The sequence below is a fragment of the Chelonoidis abingdonii genome, chromosome 4 (assembly GCF_003597395.2).
Source record: "Chelonoidis abingdonii isolate Lonesome George chromosome 4, CheloAbing_2.0, whole genome shotgun sequence".
NCBI classification, from domain to species: Eukaryota; Metazoa; Chordata; order Testudines; family Testudinidae; genus Chelonoidis; species Chelonoidis abingdonii.
In genome coordinates, this window is record NC_133772.1 from 70,344,350 (window position 1) to 70,360,319 (window position 15,970).

Sequence of the window (15,970 nt, forward strand, 5' to 3'; positions counted from 1 at the left end):
TAACCATTATTTTAAAATGGAGAAGTGTTGTAAGTACCTATAGACCCCCTCTGTTTGATACTGTCTGAAAAGAAAAGTTCGCAGATATTTGTAGACAGGTACTCTCTGTTTGGATGAAATATTGCATGTTTGCAAGAAACTCAGCAAAATAAACGCTGTGCTGCACAGCTAAACAATTCAGGCCTCTTTATCAAGTAGGCTAATAGGTAAATAATCATGGAGATAGAGCACTACAACACAGCTCACTTGGATGTATTTAAAAGTAAATAGGTTGCTTGCTGGTCATGGATATCAGTGTTGGCCACCAAAGTACAAGAATCAGAGAAGTGTAAAACCAGGAACAGAGGTGGACATTAAGTGAGGTTTTGTTTGTTTTCACCACCTTGATAGCCCAAAAATAATATGCAATTTACAACATAAGTAGGGTGACCAGATGTCCCGACTTTAGAGGGACAGTCCCAATATTTGGGGCTATGTCTTGAATAGGCGCCAATCTAAAATTGTACAACCCCCATTCAACAATCCAATGACTATGGGTAATGGCTGCTAAGCTTATCTTATTGAATCAGATTCTGACTATAGTACAGTCTTGATGCTCACTCTTTTGATGGCATAGAAGACGACACCTGACGAGCTGAGATTAGCACCATGTTTTTGCTTTGACAAGCTATGCAGTAAATCAACTATTGACTGGGATCCAATACTTTTGTTCAAGGAAGACTATAGATTGTTTGGAAAGCTGGCTAGTATGCTTCCTGGATGAGTAAAACAAATAGAAAACAAACAAATAGAAAGTCATGGCATTTGTGAAAATAAAGACATGATTCAGTTGTACAGATATGGAAAATATCAAGTAAATATAGAGGAAGCTCTAAAGAAAAAAGCCTGGATGATAATGGAAGAAAGTGTAGGATAAAAGGGGTATTGCCTTTTCGAAAGGCCAAAGCCACATGCCTGCCCTGTAAATTCATGGTGCTCATAAAATTAACACAAATATTACATTTAAATGAGATTTCTTTCTCACTCTATCCTTTTTTTAAATGGTGCAAAAAAGTAGGAAAAGTTCTTTGAGTGCTTGCTCATATCGATTCCAATTAGGTGTGCGCGCGCTGCGTGCACGTTCTTCGGAAGATTTTTACCCTAGCAACACGCGGTGGGTTGGCTGGGTTGCCCCCTGGAGTGGTGCCGTTACGGCGCCGGATATATACCCCTGCCGACCCAATGGCCCTTCAGTTCCTTCTTACCGCCTGTGTTGGTCATTGGAACAGTGGAGCGCGGCTTAGCTGATCTCTCCACCTCCCTAGCTATTTGTAGTTTTCTCATTATTGTGTATATAGTTCAAATTTCTATACTTGCAGTTAGTTTATTATTTTCTTTAACATAGTGTATATAATTGAGAGGGGTTCGGGGATTAGCCCCTTCCCCTCATCTGGTGCCGAGGCCCATGCCTGGTTCACCGGGTTTCAAACTGTGCTCAGCCTGTCACAAGCTGATGCCTACAGGAGATCCTTACGACTCTTGCCTTAAGTGCCTCGGGGAATCCCAACTCGCAGATAAATGCTGCATTTGCAAGGCCTTCAAGCCGCGGACCAAAAAGGAGTGGGACTTTTGTCTCAAACAGCTCCTGATGGAGGCAGCTCTTACTCCTCCACCCTCAGCACCGAGCGCTGGACAGTCCACACTGGGGAGAAGGGCATCTTCAGCACTGGAGTGCACCGGTACCGCTAAGGCCCCTCGGCACCAACCGTCGCTGGCTGAGATGTCTGCTCGGCACTGCTCCCTCTCCCCGCGTGTCAAAAAACATAAGACTCCTGCAGCTTCCGTGTCCACGCTGCAGTCGGAGCACCCGCCTAAGTCGGACCGCCCGGCACCGACAACTGCCGCGGCACCAACAACTTCAGCGCCATCGATTCCGGTCCCACAAGAGCCGTCGAGTCTGGTGCCTGACAGCTCCCCGGCATGCGCCGTGGTTGAGCTTACTATTCCCTCCACACCGGAGTCATTCTCTGCTGCAAGGGAACTGATTGCACTGACGGAGTCTGCGCTGCCTCAACCCCCGGCACCGCCGGTGTGGGTTGTACAGTCCATAGGCAAGCCTGCCCTACTGAGACCATCCTCCATCTGCACTCTGACAGGCACTGATCACGATTGCGGTCCTGCCGGCATTCTCGGTCCCATCGCCGATCCTGGTCCCGACGCCGCTCGCAGTCCCGGTACCGTTCTCCATCTCGGTACCAGTCGCATTCGTGGCACCGTTCAGGACCCCGTTTGCTGGCCCGGTACTCTCGGTACCGATTAAGCTCCTGGTACTGCTCATGGCACCGCACCTCTCGCAGCTGCTCCTGGCATCGAGCTTCGAGGCCCCGGTCGACCTCCCGGCACTGTTCCAGTTGCAGGTCCCGGTCTCGTTCCCGGTACTGCTCTGGCGCCCGGTACCGCTCTCTGGTGCAGCGTACAGACAAACTACCCAGGGATGCAGACCATTCTCAGGGGTTTTCAGCTCCTCCTTGGCCGTCTTGCCATGCATCTATGTCATCCCATGCGGACAGTGCTTCCTATGCACAGGACCGTGACTTAGATGTACCCAGCCGTGTCTTCCAAGAGACCCAGGCTCAAGACCAAGGACCTCATCAGTGGTCCTTCTGTATGCCTTTGGCATATCACCAAGCCCAAGGTGGACCTCCATTGCCATCATGCTTCGTACCATCGGAGCACTGGGTGCCGGAGGCTACTGTTAGCTGCCCCCCTCCTGTGGGTACAGAGGACGCTCCCATTCAGGCACCAGACCCTCAGGTCCCACCAGAGCCGGACATCGCCCAAGTCCACGAGACAACGGAGGACCCGATTGTCTCTGGCCTTTCGTCTTCCTCTTCTCCAGATGAAGCAGTGGCAGGGACATCCTTCTCGGGCCCTCCTCCAATTTACCTAAGGTCACATCAAGACCTCCTGAGACAGGTGGTCCTGAATATGAACCTCCAGGTGGAGGAGGTTCCGGAGATAGAGGACCCAGTGGTGATATTTTGTCGGCTGATACTCCCACAAGGGTGGCCTTACTGTTTATTCGGACGATCCAAGCGAAGACTGATACCATCTGGCAGTCTCCAGCATCTATTCCGCCCACGGCTAGGGGAGTTGAGAGGAAGTACATGGTGCCCTCTAAGGGGTACGAGTACCTGTAGGTGTACACTGCTCCCTCGTCATCCAATAGGTTAACGAAAGGGAGCGCCATGGCCAGCAAGCCCCTGCCCCAAAAGCAAAGGAGGCTAGGCGTATGGATTTATTGGGACGTAAAATCTACTCTGCGGGGGGCCTCCAACTCAGGGTGGCAAACCAACAAGCCCTGCTTAGCCGCTATAACTATAACAGCTGGGCGGCGGTTGAGAAATTCACAGAGCTAGTCCCCCAAGACTCATGTCAAGAGTTTGTGGCCCTTTTGGAGGAAGGAAAGAAGGTGGCGAGAACTTCTCCCCAGGCCTTTTTAGACGCAGCGGACTCCGCAGCCAGAACTCTGGCTTCAGGTATTGCCATGAGGCGAATATCATGGCTTCAAGTGTCAGGCCTTCCACCTGAATTGAAGCATACGATACAGGACTTGCCCTTCGAAGGTCAGGGCCTATTTTTGGAAAAGACTGACCCTAGGCTGCAGAGTCTGAAGGACAATAGGGTGATCATGCGCTCGCTTGGGATGCACACACCGCAGACTTAGTGCAGACCCTTCCAGCCCAGCCTCAGCGCCCTTACCCCCCACCTAGTCAACGGCAGGACTTCGGCAGGAGGCGTGGCCGAGGCAAACGTAGACAGCAGTCTGGACCCCAAGAGGGTCAGAATCACGGCCCCACCAAACTACCCGTGGGACCTAAACCAAACTTTTGAAGGCTCGCTCGAAGACGACGTACCAGTTGTTCAACAGCAACCTTTCCCTCCCTTTTGCAACCGCTTCTCCTCTTTCCTCCGTGCGTGGACCCAACTAACTTCAGATCGTTGGGTCTTATGCAGGGTAGAATTTGGATACTGCTTCAGTTTATTTCACCCCCACCCCTACCCCCTCCCCCTCCTCATCCCTCTTCAGGGACCCCTCTCACGAGCAAATCCTCTTGCAGGAGGTACGGTCCCTCCTTGCCATGGGAGGTATAGAGGAGGTACTGGAGGACTTGAAGGACAAGGGGTTCTACTCCTGCTATTTCCTAATCCCCAAGGCGAAGGGAAGTCTCAGACCAATTCTAGACCTGCGGGAACTCAACAAGTTCTTGATAAAGTTGAAGTTCTGCTTGGTATCCCTGGGGACCATCATCCCATCCTTGGATCCTGGAGACTGGTATGCCGCCCTCGATATGAAGGATGCATATTTTCACATTGCCATTTATCCTCTGCACAGATGGTACCTCAGGTTTATGGTCAACCGTCAACATTTCCAATTTACGGTCCTTCTGTTTGGCCTCTCCACAGCCCCAAGAGTGTTCACAAAGTATATGGCCATAGTCGCTGCCTCCCTCCGTCGTCGACGCATACATGTCTTCCCGTATCGCGACGATTGGCTCATTTGCGGGGCCTCTGAGACCCAAGTAACGTGGCACGTGGGGATCGTCAAGGACCTATTGATCCAACTAGGCCTGATGATCAACCTAGAGAAGTCTACTCTGGTTCCCACACAAAGAATAGAGTTCATTGGGGCCATTCTGGACTCCAATCTCACCAAGGCCTGCTTACCACAGCCGCAGTTTCACGCAATGATATCTATTGTACAAGGCCTACAAAATTTCCCAACTACTTTGGCTCGAACTTGTCTCGGTCTCCTGGGTCACATGGCTGCCTGCACGTTCGTGACCAAGCACGCCAGGCTACGCCTACGTCCCCTTTAAACTTAGCTCTCCTCAGTATACCACCCGGGTAGACACAATATAGACAGGATCCTCACGGTTCCCCTGAGACTCCTAGGCTCCCTTGACTGGTGGTTGACGCCCTCCCTGCTGTGTGCAGGGATGCCGTTCCATCTTCCCCAGCCTTCTATGGCCCTGACGACTGATGCATCATCTCTCGGCTGGGGTGCTCACCTCGGACATCTTCACATTCAAGGCCTTTGGTCATCTCAGGAGCTGGCCTTGCACATCAGTGTCCGAGAGTTGAGAGCAGTCTGCCTTGCGTGCCAGGCGTTTCAACAGCATCTGCAAGGCCGTTGTGTCTCAGTGTTCACAGACAACACAACAGCCATGTATTACATAAACAAACAGGGAGGAACACGGTCCTCACCCCTTTGTCAGGAAGCCATTCAACTCTAGGACTTTTGTATAGCTCACTCGATAGACCTGGTAGCGTCCTTTCTCGCAGGGGTTCGGAACACTCTGGCGGATCGACTCAGCAGATCCTTCCACTCTCATGAGTGGTCGATCCGTCCAGACATTATTCAGTCTGTTTTCCGAAAGTGGGGGTTTCCCTGCATAGACCTCTTTGCTTCCCGTGAGAACAGGAAATGCCAGATGTTCTGCTCCTTCCAAGGTCTCTCCCCGGGCTTGATCTCAGACGCTTTCCTGATATCATGGACGAGACAACTGCTTTATGCCTTTCCACCATTCCTGCTGGTTCACAGGGTCCTGCTAAAGCTCCACAGGGACGGAGCTCACTTGATCATGATCGCCCCAGCGTGGCCCAGGCAGCACTGGTACACCGTGTTGTTCGACCTGTCAATAGCCAGCCCAATTACCCTGCCTCTTCACCCAGACGTCATACCTCAGGACCATGGCAGACTTCACCACCCAGACTGCAGTCCCTTCACCTCATGGCATGGCTGCTGCGTGGTTGAGCCAGTCAGAGTTAACGCTGCTCTGCCTCAGTACAACAAATACTCCTGGATAGCAGGAAACCTTCCACTCGGCCTATGGGTATCTGGCCAAGTGGAAGCGTTTCTCCTGCTGATGAGAAATGCAAAATGTTACTCCCACTGAGGTCTCGATCTCCACCATCCTGGACTACCTCTGGTCTCTCAAACAGCAGGGCCTAGCGGTATCATCATTGAGGGTGCACTTGGCAGCCATTTCTACCTTCCACCCAGGGGAGAGTGGCCTCTCCATGTTTTCCTATGGTTTCCAGGTTCCTTGGAGCGCCTATACCCTTACCTGGGACCTCAACCCGGTTTTAACCGGACTTTTGTCTCCCCCATTCGAGCCGTTAGCAACTTGCTTGCTTCTATACCTGTCCTGGAAGACAGTTTTCCTCGTAGCCATTACATCGGCCAGACGAGTTTCCGAGCTTCAGTCGCTCACGGTGGACCCACTGTATCCTATGTTTCACAAGGACAAGGTGCCGTTGCGACCACACTCAGCGTTCCTCCCTAAAGTGGTATCGGCCTTCCATATCAATCAGGACATCTTCCTTCTGGTCTTCTTCCCGAAGCCACGCTCATCACGACGGGAGCAACAGTTGCACTCCCTAGATGTCCGTAGGGCACTCGCATTTTATATCGAGCGGGCAAAGCCCTTTCATAAATTGCTCCAACTCTTCGTTGCAGTGGCAGACCGAATGAAGGGCCTACTTGTCTCCTCCCAGAAGATCTCCTCGTGGGTGACGGTGTGCATCCGCACTTGTTATGACTTGGCTCATGTTCCCTCAAGCCATCTCACCACACATTCTACCAGGGCTCAGGCTTCATCTGCTGCCTTCCTGGCTCATGTACCAATCCAGGAAATATGTGATACAGCTACCTGATCCTCGGTCCACACCTTTGCCTCACATTATGCTCTGGTTCAACAGTCAAGAAATAATGCAGCCTTTGGCTCAGCAGTTTTGCATTCTGCAACATCTCACTCCGGTAAGTGTTGGGAATCACCTAACTGGAATCGATATGAGCAAGCACTCGAAGAAGAAAAGACGGTTACTCACCTTTGTAACTGTTGTTCTTCGAGATGTATTGCTCATATCCATTCCAAACCCGCCCTCCTTCCCCTCTGTCGAGTAGCCGGCAAGAAGGAACTGAAGGGCCATTGGGTCGGCAAGGGTATATATCCGGTGCCATAACGGTGCCACTCCAAGGGGCGCCCAGCCAGCCTGTCGAGTGTTGCGAGGGTAAAAATCTTCCGACGAATGTGCACGCGGCGCACGCATACCTAATTGGAATGGATATGAGCAACACATCTCGAAGAACAACAGTTACAAAGGTGAGTAACTGTCTTATATGGCTCCATATTTAACTTGTCTTTTTGTCAGTCTGTTTAGCAAATGCATCATCCACTTCAGTTCTTAGTGGCTAGTTTGTAGTTCTTAATTTATAGTATTTCATTTTATTTATTTATTTATTAGAAAAAGAAAAGAAATTAATACTGTGGACAATGTTGGCCTGCATTTTCTCTAATTTCTGAACATTGTAACTTGTTCACATTTTTCATCCCCCTTGTCTTGTGGGACTTGCTAATACTCTGCTTAGTTCCAGTTAGTTGCTGTATACGTTTCTCCACATAGCTCGACCAGTGCGTCGGTGTTCACGTGCCACATCCATACTGTTCCTGAGATCTCTCAGAACGTGACAAATTACATGGTGGTTTATTGAGACAGATAACTGTCAAACTGGGACTAGCTTGATAATTCCAAACACATGAGATATGGGCCATGAGTACTTGAGTTCTTGTGTTTAGAGAAGAAATCCTAGTAGATTAAACCATTCAACTCTTGGCCTTAGTTCTTCGAGCATATTTTGGTGTAGTAATTTATCTACAGATTGTTTCAATCTGAAGATGGCAGTAAGGAATATACAACTTGCAGCACAATTAAATTATATGATATAATTTCTTAACCAGCTAACACACTAATATTATTTGTGTGCTGTGAGGGTCTGCCTTGCAGTTGAATATTAATGTACTAAGATCTTTCTCTATAGCTTTTTGTCGAACATATTTAGGCATCTTAGTGTCTTTTTTGTCTTAAAGCTGTGGCTATAATTGTAACAATTTCAAGTTAGCAGCTGTACCTACTGTTAGTACAGAAATAGCCTTACAGCAGTATTAAGCCTTCTCATTTCAGCTTCCTCTCCTCACCTCTCTCAAAATGCAGCCCAGATACCCTTCCCCTCCAGTGGCATTGAAAGAGACCATTGCCTACCTCCAGTAAAAGTACAGAAGACACTCTCCCTCTGGATATTGTGAACAACATAAAAACTGGAAACAAATATTACCTTAAGCAGGGACTGAACCCACATGGTAGTGTTTCCTCCATTTGGAGTGCTGGTTTCAATTTTCACGTGCTCTCACTTTGTGTTTCTGTGTATCAGTTTCCCAATCTATAAAGTGAAGACTTTATTTACAGTTCTATGTAGTTTAATTATTGTTTGCATTGTAAAATGCTTTGAGGCCTATGTTAAGACATCATACAAGTGCAAAGTATTTGTAACATTTTTTTATCCTTAAAATTTGCATTTCAATATAAATCTCAGGATGCAAATCATTTTAAAATTGTCACAATTTTTACTAAATAGCAATGCGCTATGTATAACTTAATTGACAAGCTATCCTTGATCAGTAGCTGCACATTTTCCATGCAAGCCACAGGGAGCCAATTTAATTTTATTGAAGCTGTGGCTTCTAAAGGAAGATAAACACTAGAAGTAATTGTAGGACATTAAACACAATATAAATGTTTCAGCCTATTATTTATTTATTTATTTATTAAGCATTTACGTAGTGCTGTAATTGTATCCAAAGTCTCGCAAAACACAGAGATCAGCAGCTGTGTATAATGGTTTTCAATCATATTTTATAGCATGAAAATCAGAGTACATAATCAAAAAACTACTTCATCCTCAATCTCTGTATCTGTGTGAATAAAATGCAGCATCCATTACAATCTTTTTAAATAGCTGACTGCTTGTTCTGTACATGGTAATTTAGGGCTTATTAGATTATGATATTTAAGATGAAAAAGTTTTATGGCTTTATTGTAAAGACCTTGCTCAATAATGTGAAAAGTCAAATAATTAACTGCTTTTGTTGTTTGTCACCTTAACTATCAACATGTAACTCTGTAAGTGGTCAATGTTAGGTTTACGCTGATAGGTGGTTGTTGGTTTGCTTAGCAGAGAAGATATGGCAGTAAATGATCAGTGAGTACATCACACTGGAAAACACAATCAAGGAACTCTTATATTTTCTGGACTCTTAAACTGACTGCATTTATCTGCATCTCCTGAGATATATTCTCTATGCTGAAAGAATGACTGGCCCAGAAGCCAGGTGGCCGTGCAAAAGATTCTGATCTTGTTTGCATGAGGCACATACGTACTTACAGTGAAATCCACACTGACTACAACATGTTGAAGAACTATAATTTTTGTAGGTTCTTTTTATAAAATATGAAGCACAGAAAGTGTCGCTCTTTGCAGGGTATCTCTCTGAATATGTTAACACTCTTTGACCATCTTTCTCTTTCTGGGGCCAGGCCTACACTAAAAGTTAAGTCAAAAAAAACCACACACCTGAGCAACGTAGTTAAACGTACCTAACCTCTGCCCCATGTAGACAGCACTAGGTTGATGGAAGAATTATTCTGTCAACCTAGCTACCACCTCTCAGGGAGATGTATTAACTATAGCAACAGGAGAAACCTTCCCATGGCTGTAGTGAGTGGCTACGCTGAAGTGCTACAGTGGTGCAGCTGCAGCCATGCTACTGTGGTGATTTAAGTGTAGAGAACCTGAGTTTTCTATCCATCCTTGTACTCTGATATTCAGGAGAAGGAAACTGAGGTGGCTGAGGAACAGCACAGTATTATATAACAACCACCAGGGATGCCAATGTGCTCCCCAATGGGCTCCATGTACTGCAAGGTTATGTTAATTTATTAAGGTTTGCAGAATTGGGCTTTCTAAATACTGTTGCTTAGGATATTCTATTTCAGCTTGTCTACTTAAACTATAAAATATACGAGTAGGCAATTGCACTTGAGAAAAAGGTGTCCAAACTATGCAGAGAACTTCCTAAATCTGAGCTTCTGCTAAATTAGTACTTCGCATGGAGACACTGAAAGTATTAGTCAAAAGGCTGCACGTTTGTAAGTATCTGGGCCATCTTATTATAGTGATGTAGTGAAGCGTAACACTGAGTTGCTAGTGTGTGCAGATTCCATGTCGTAACAATTTTGACAAGGAATATTCAATTTACTTTAATACATGTGGTGGGAAGGAAAATATGTGCTTACCAATGAATGTGTGCTGTTTTGACAATAGGTTTACCTGTCTTAAGATTTGTTTCCCCCTCCCCGCCCCTCGTGCTGTGTTAATGGGTTTTAGAAAAGCAGTTCAAAAGCAGTGTTGTTGCCAACCTAATTTTTTTTAAATGTTATAGTAGTTTGATATGAAATGCCTTGTGTCCCCAACCAGTTTTACTTGCAGGCCTCTGTCTTAAGAATGCTTTGTTTGTAACCTGTGACATTCATAAATTGGTGTTCTACTGTGTCTTTTTATTAATCAGTTGAATTGCAGAGATTCTGTAGTAAGAAATTTGATGTGCTGTACTTACAGGATTTAAAGACTTCTAAATGAATCTTCTAATTTAAAAATAAAGATCTGTTTTCCTAATAGTTTATATTTTTGTACACTTAAAATCTTAAAATCTAAGGAAATCAGTCAAATGACAATAACCAGATGGTTTTAATTAAATACTTATTACAGCTATGTTAAAAAGCAGAAATAATTTTCTGTTCTCTTTTTGTGTCATCTTTGTGACCATTTTCTCAGCTAAAACATCTAGTTTTTTCTTTAAAAATCATTTTATTCAGTAAAAGTTTTTCTTCCAGTACAGAATCTATATTAAATAACAAATGCTTGCTTTTAAAAGAAATTCAAGTATAATTTTAATTTGCAAAAGTAAATAAATTCTTTATTAAGGGTGAAACTGCATCCTTAACTCAATGTGTTGTGCTTAGGTACTTCAGCAAATAATATTTGTCATTGGTCCTATAACAACTTAATTCCAACACTGCCTGTGTGTCAAAGCATCTTTGTACACAAGTGTTATTGACTGGCTATGTCGAAAGAAGGACAGCAGACGTTTGACGTGGGCTTAATCAAGCCACAACTTATTAGATATCTGGGTCTACCTGGCAGATAACAGCGTACAGTGCAGGTAATCCCATGTTTATTTCATAATTACCTGGGGGGGAGGGGAGGTTACCTGCTCCCCCTCTCTTTCCATCCAGGTCCCTCCAGCAAATCCATTGCCGGGACCTTACCATCCACTCCCCCATGGAGAGTTAAGGTGGGCTATAAGAATGGGGGATTGGCTCCCTGCCGTACCAATCATAGGAATTCCCACCCACCCTCCATTCGTTCCTTTAATGAACACCTCTTTTTTTAAGTCTATATACTTTTCCTGTGGACTACCTGCACTTAACATCTGCCCTGCACTTAAATAATGAGTTGCTTCAGCCTTGGTCCATGTGAAAAGGATGGCTCAAGGCACTGCACTGCCCCTTTTCAAACCCTCCATTCCTTTTTGCAGTAATTTTCATCTCTTCCCCTTCCCTCCCCCACAGCCATAAAGCACTGTTCCCTTCACTCATGGGGAAGGCTCTTCACACTTTATTTTTAAAGCATATTTTCACAAATACACACTTATATCAGCGTAAGTTTCCCAGGGTTTTGTTTAATCATTATGTAAGGAGATGTGAAACTTTATTATTTCCTAGTCAAAGAGCCAGTATGGTCTAGTGGACCAAACATAGGGCTGGGAGCAAGGTATTGCAGAGTTCTACTTTGGAGATGAACTCGTGTTATCCTTGGGCAAATTACTTACCCTTTCTGTGTCTTGTTTGTACCATGGCCTGTCAGCCAAACTTCCCCCCCACTTAAAGATACAGGGCAGTCATTAAGGATGTTGACACAACTATTGTAATAGTGTGAGAGCTAACCAGCAAACAACACTATACATTTTCTAGAACATATAAAGATAGTAGCTATTATTTTTCATTAATTCCTCAGGAATGGGGTATTACATTAAAAATAAATATAAGTATTGAGCCTCTAGCGGCTGGGAGCTGTGGAGGCCCCTGTTAGCTGACAGCTCCAGCCCTGCTGTCCCAGGGCTGCAGCATAAAATGTCACAGAGGTCTCTGGAAGTCACTGATTCCATGTTCTCCATGACATAATCTCAGCTTTATTTATAACTGGTCTGTTTTTCAGTGTTCACAGCTGGTGCAATTATGTCTATGTGATGGGGGAGGGACAGCTCAGTGGTTTGAGCATTGGCCTGCTAAACCCAAGGTTGTGAGTTCAATCCTTGAGGGGGCCATTTAGGGAACTAGGGTGAAGATCTGTCTGAGGATTGGTCCTGCTTTGAGCACAGAGTTGGACTAGATGACCTCCTGAGGTCCCTTCCAACCCTGATATTCTATGATTCTGTGATTTACTGTAACATAAATGAAACAGATTTTATTTGCTGTGTCCCAAATATAATCTGAATGCATGTCTCATCTGCTCCTGTAACACCTTCATTTTAAGAATTGACAGTACAATGCACAGTATAGTTTTGCCACTGTTATCCTTTAATGATGATAAATGTATTCCTGTTTCTCAACTGCCCTGTGCTGCTGCAGATTTAAATCCTAACATGGCAGGGGTGAATAATCTATAAACATTTATGGTGTTTCTTCATGCTCCTCAGAGTTTTCATTTTGAAAATTATTATTAATTAAAAATAATTGCCTTTTAATTTTTAGTTTAATATCCAGAATTTTAATAGCCAGAAGTTACTCAGTTGATTCTTGAAATTGTAGTATTTCTTTTTTTGTCTGTTATGCTTTGTTTCTTTCTAAGTATTTTTCGTATTATTGTTTAATCAACAGGGATGCACTCAGTCTTCTGCAGGAGAAACAGAAGAGCAAAGCTGTGGAATCGAGACCTATGGTTTCTCCAGCCCCTACTCAGCCTACTATAGTGCCATTGGCTCCACAAGCAACAACTGTGTCCTCTGTTTATCCACGGCCTGCAGTTCCGCCAATTTCTATACCGGGTCAGCCGGCAGCACAGGTAATACTTCTGTTAAAGCAGCAACATGCATTCAGTTACAGTGGGGGTTTCCTATTCCCGCAGCTCCCATTGGCTGGGAATAGCGAACAGCAGCCACTAGAAGCTGCGAGCGGCCGTACCTGTGGATGCTCAGTTAAACAAAGCGTTTCACGACCTGCGAGGGACTTACCCTACACAAGCCACGAACCGAGTTTGGGAACCGCTGAGTTACAACTAAATAATGCTACATCTTTTCATTTTAATTAAAAAATAATAATAATGACAAATATACTGAACTTCATTTTAGTCAATGTTATCTAGAGATTGGAAACAGGAGTGTGGGATTCAGAACTCATGGGTTTTATTCCCAACTCTGCAACTGACTTGCTGTGACCATAGGCATGTCACTTAACTTCTCTGTCCTTATCTACACTCAGAAAAAGGTGCCCCTCCAACTGAATTAGTTCAATTAAGCTACTTTAACTGGACTGAAAACCACAGTTAACGTCAGTGCAAACACAGTTTAACACATTTAGCATGACGTGGCTATATATTAACCTACTAAAGACATTAAATTGATGCTAAGTGGATGTTTAAGTTGTTAGGTCAGTTGAGCTAAAGTGATCTTTTTGATCAAAGTTGATCTCCATTTTTACCTCAATTGAGCTAACCCAATTGGGGGAACCTCCCTCCCCCGCCTTTTTTTCCACCCTCGTCTACTTAAGGCCACAGTGGCTAAGTTTTCCCCTACCTATACAATAAACATTACATGTATTTGATTATATGTATAGCACTTTGAAATCTCTGAATAATTAGAGGCATGTGAGTGCAAAATTCTATAAGCATGGATTAAAAATAAATATAGCTTAGGTGTGTAGAGTTGGATTAGGCTAGGGTTAGAGGATTGGGGTTGAGTAAAGATTGTTTGTGTTTAAAAATGTCAAAGGCTCACAAAGTTTTCTCTGAATAGTTGGGCCTGAAATATTGAAAGATACATTATTTTGGGGGGAATTCCACCATGCTGGAATGCTTCGAGACAGAATCTATGAAATTGGACCATTCTGCTTCTAGAACCAACTTTGAAGTATAGCTGCAGTTTCAGGGCTGGTATTTGGTATTCTATGTTGAAATAATGTAGGGTGGGTTTTTTTTGTTGTTGTGTTTTTTTGTTTGTTTGTATGTTTTTTTGGTATGGTTAAAAAAAAAAAAAAAATCCAGGCCTAGATATTTTTTTCTGTCATGATAAAAAAGTGCTTTGCCTGCAGCTATATCAGAGCACACTGTGATTTCTATTTAACATACAGTGTATATGCTGTATAATTTTGGAGAGTATTTCTTGTGAAATCCACATTTTTCCTGCTTCTGTTTTCATTGGCATTACAAGTAATTGCTTGCAATAGAGTTCCCTTTCATCAAAAGGTTGTGAATGCTGAATTGTGACATGACTGAATGAATTAGGCAGGAGAGGCAGGTTGATGACAAAGGAGAGAGATGTACAGTGAAACCTGTCTTAAGCAACCACTAAAGGGATTGATAAATTGATAGCTCAACAGAGCTTTTACTAACAGTCTTCTACTAAAATAAAGGTGCAGCAGAACTATACTCTGCAGGCCCTAAACTATTGTAATACCGCAATGCTGCTTTCACCAGCTGAGAACCAGGGCTGATATTTTTGGAGTAATTTGCTAGATCAGTAGGATTCGTTGTACTCTGTAAACTGAAGTTATCTTGTTCCTTATCAGTGATAAGAAATATGGGCAGAATAATAGAAATTTGGTACACTTTTTTTCCCCAAATGTATATGACTGTGAATTTTCTTTAAAGAAAATTACTTGTCAATATTGTCTCTGTGGACTACCATCTTGATTTCCTTTATCTGCTAAAGATCAAGTACTTATATAACATGTTGTAGTACCGTGCCTAGAATCTCTGTGTTTATCCAGATTTAAATCTGTGAGGCATGGTGCAGTGGAGCAAATATTCAGATTTTTTTCAGCCTTCATTTTCTCACACTTCAGCTTTATGGAGTAAGATAAAATAAACACTGTACTGCATTAATTTCCTTAGTTCTGTATAACCTGTTTTGCTGGTCTGAATATGATTTTTCATTCTGCTATCTTTCAGTAAGAATAGAAAATTCAATTTATTTAAATTTAATCTTAGGCATGTTAAATACGTCCTACATTTTAATACTTTTTGAAAGTTGGGGTTGTTGTAAGTGAACAAAAGCTACCAGTTGAAAAGCATTACTGCCCTACTCTTGTTTCAGCAGAGGAGTGTGTGTGTTCTCTCCCTGTATTTAGTATGCAAAATATTTGCTTTCAGGGTATGTTCACAGAAGTCCCTGCCAGCAACACCCGAAGAGTTATTGCTAAGAGATTAACAGAATCTAAAACTACTGTGCCTCATTCATATGCTACTACTGACTGTGACCTTGATGCTATCTTGAAACTAAGGAAAGAACTAGCAAAAGGTTGGTAAACGTTATTTATTAATCAAAATAAACTGATCTAAAGAGTACCCAGCACTAACTGGACTATCTTAACCTGCTATACAATTAGTTATAGCCACACTCTGTACAGAGTGACTAGTCTTCTATATTGAGTTTCAATACTGGGCATTCAAATAAACTTTCTTTCTTTGTGCTGCAACAATTTGTTTTTCTTAAAGAATTTTGTTTTCATTAAGAAGCTTCCTGTTTCACTGTCCTGTCTTAAGCAACCACTTTGTGTCTGTTTCTGGGGAGGCTGGTGCTGATTGCTGTGTGATTTTCATGTATGTCTACAAATCTAAACTCAAGTAAAAGTTATCAGGGTATGGGTTTTATTTTAAATTTGATTTCATTCAGCATGTTGTTTTTAAAAGCTCCTTCCTAGGGAAATAAACTTACTAGTCAAGCTGTTCTAATGTGACTTGTGATTTTGGGTACCTTAATTTTTGGAAGCCCAATAATCACTTCAAAAGGGCCTGATTTTCAGAAAATGTTGA

The 15,970-nt window shown here is 43.7% G+C and overlaps 1 protein-coding gene across 2 annotated transcripts in view; it reads left to right on the forward strand.

Moving 5' to 3' along the window:
• PDHX (pyruvate dehydrogenase complex component X) overlaps positions 1-15,970 on the forward strand; it is a 100,317-nt gene that overhangs the window by 48,445 nt on the left and 35,902 nt on the right. For both annotated transcript variants that reach the window (XM_032770680.2, XM_032770679.2), the window contains 2 exons: positions 12,820-13,003; positions 15,308-15,455. In XM_032770680.2, coding sequence (XP_032626571.1) covers positions 12,820-13,003; positions 15,308-15,455 — 332 coding nt within the window. The remainder of the gene's footprint in view (positions 1-12,819; positions 13,004-15,307; positions 15,456-15,970) is intronic.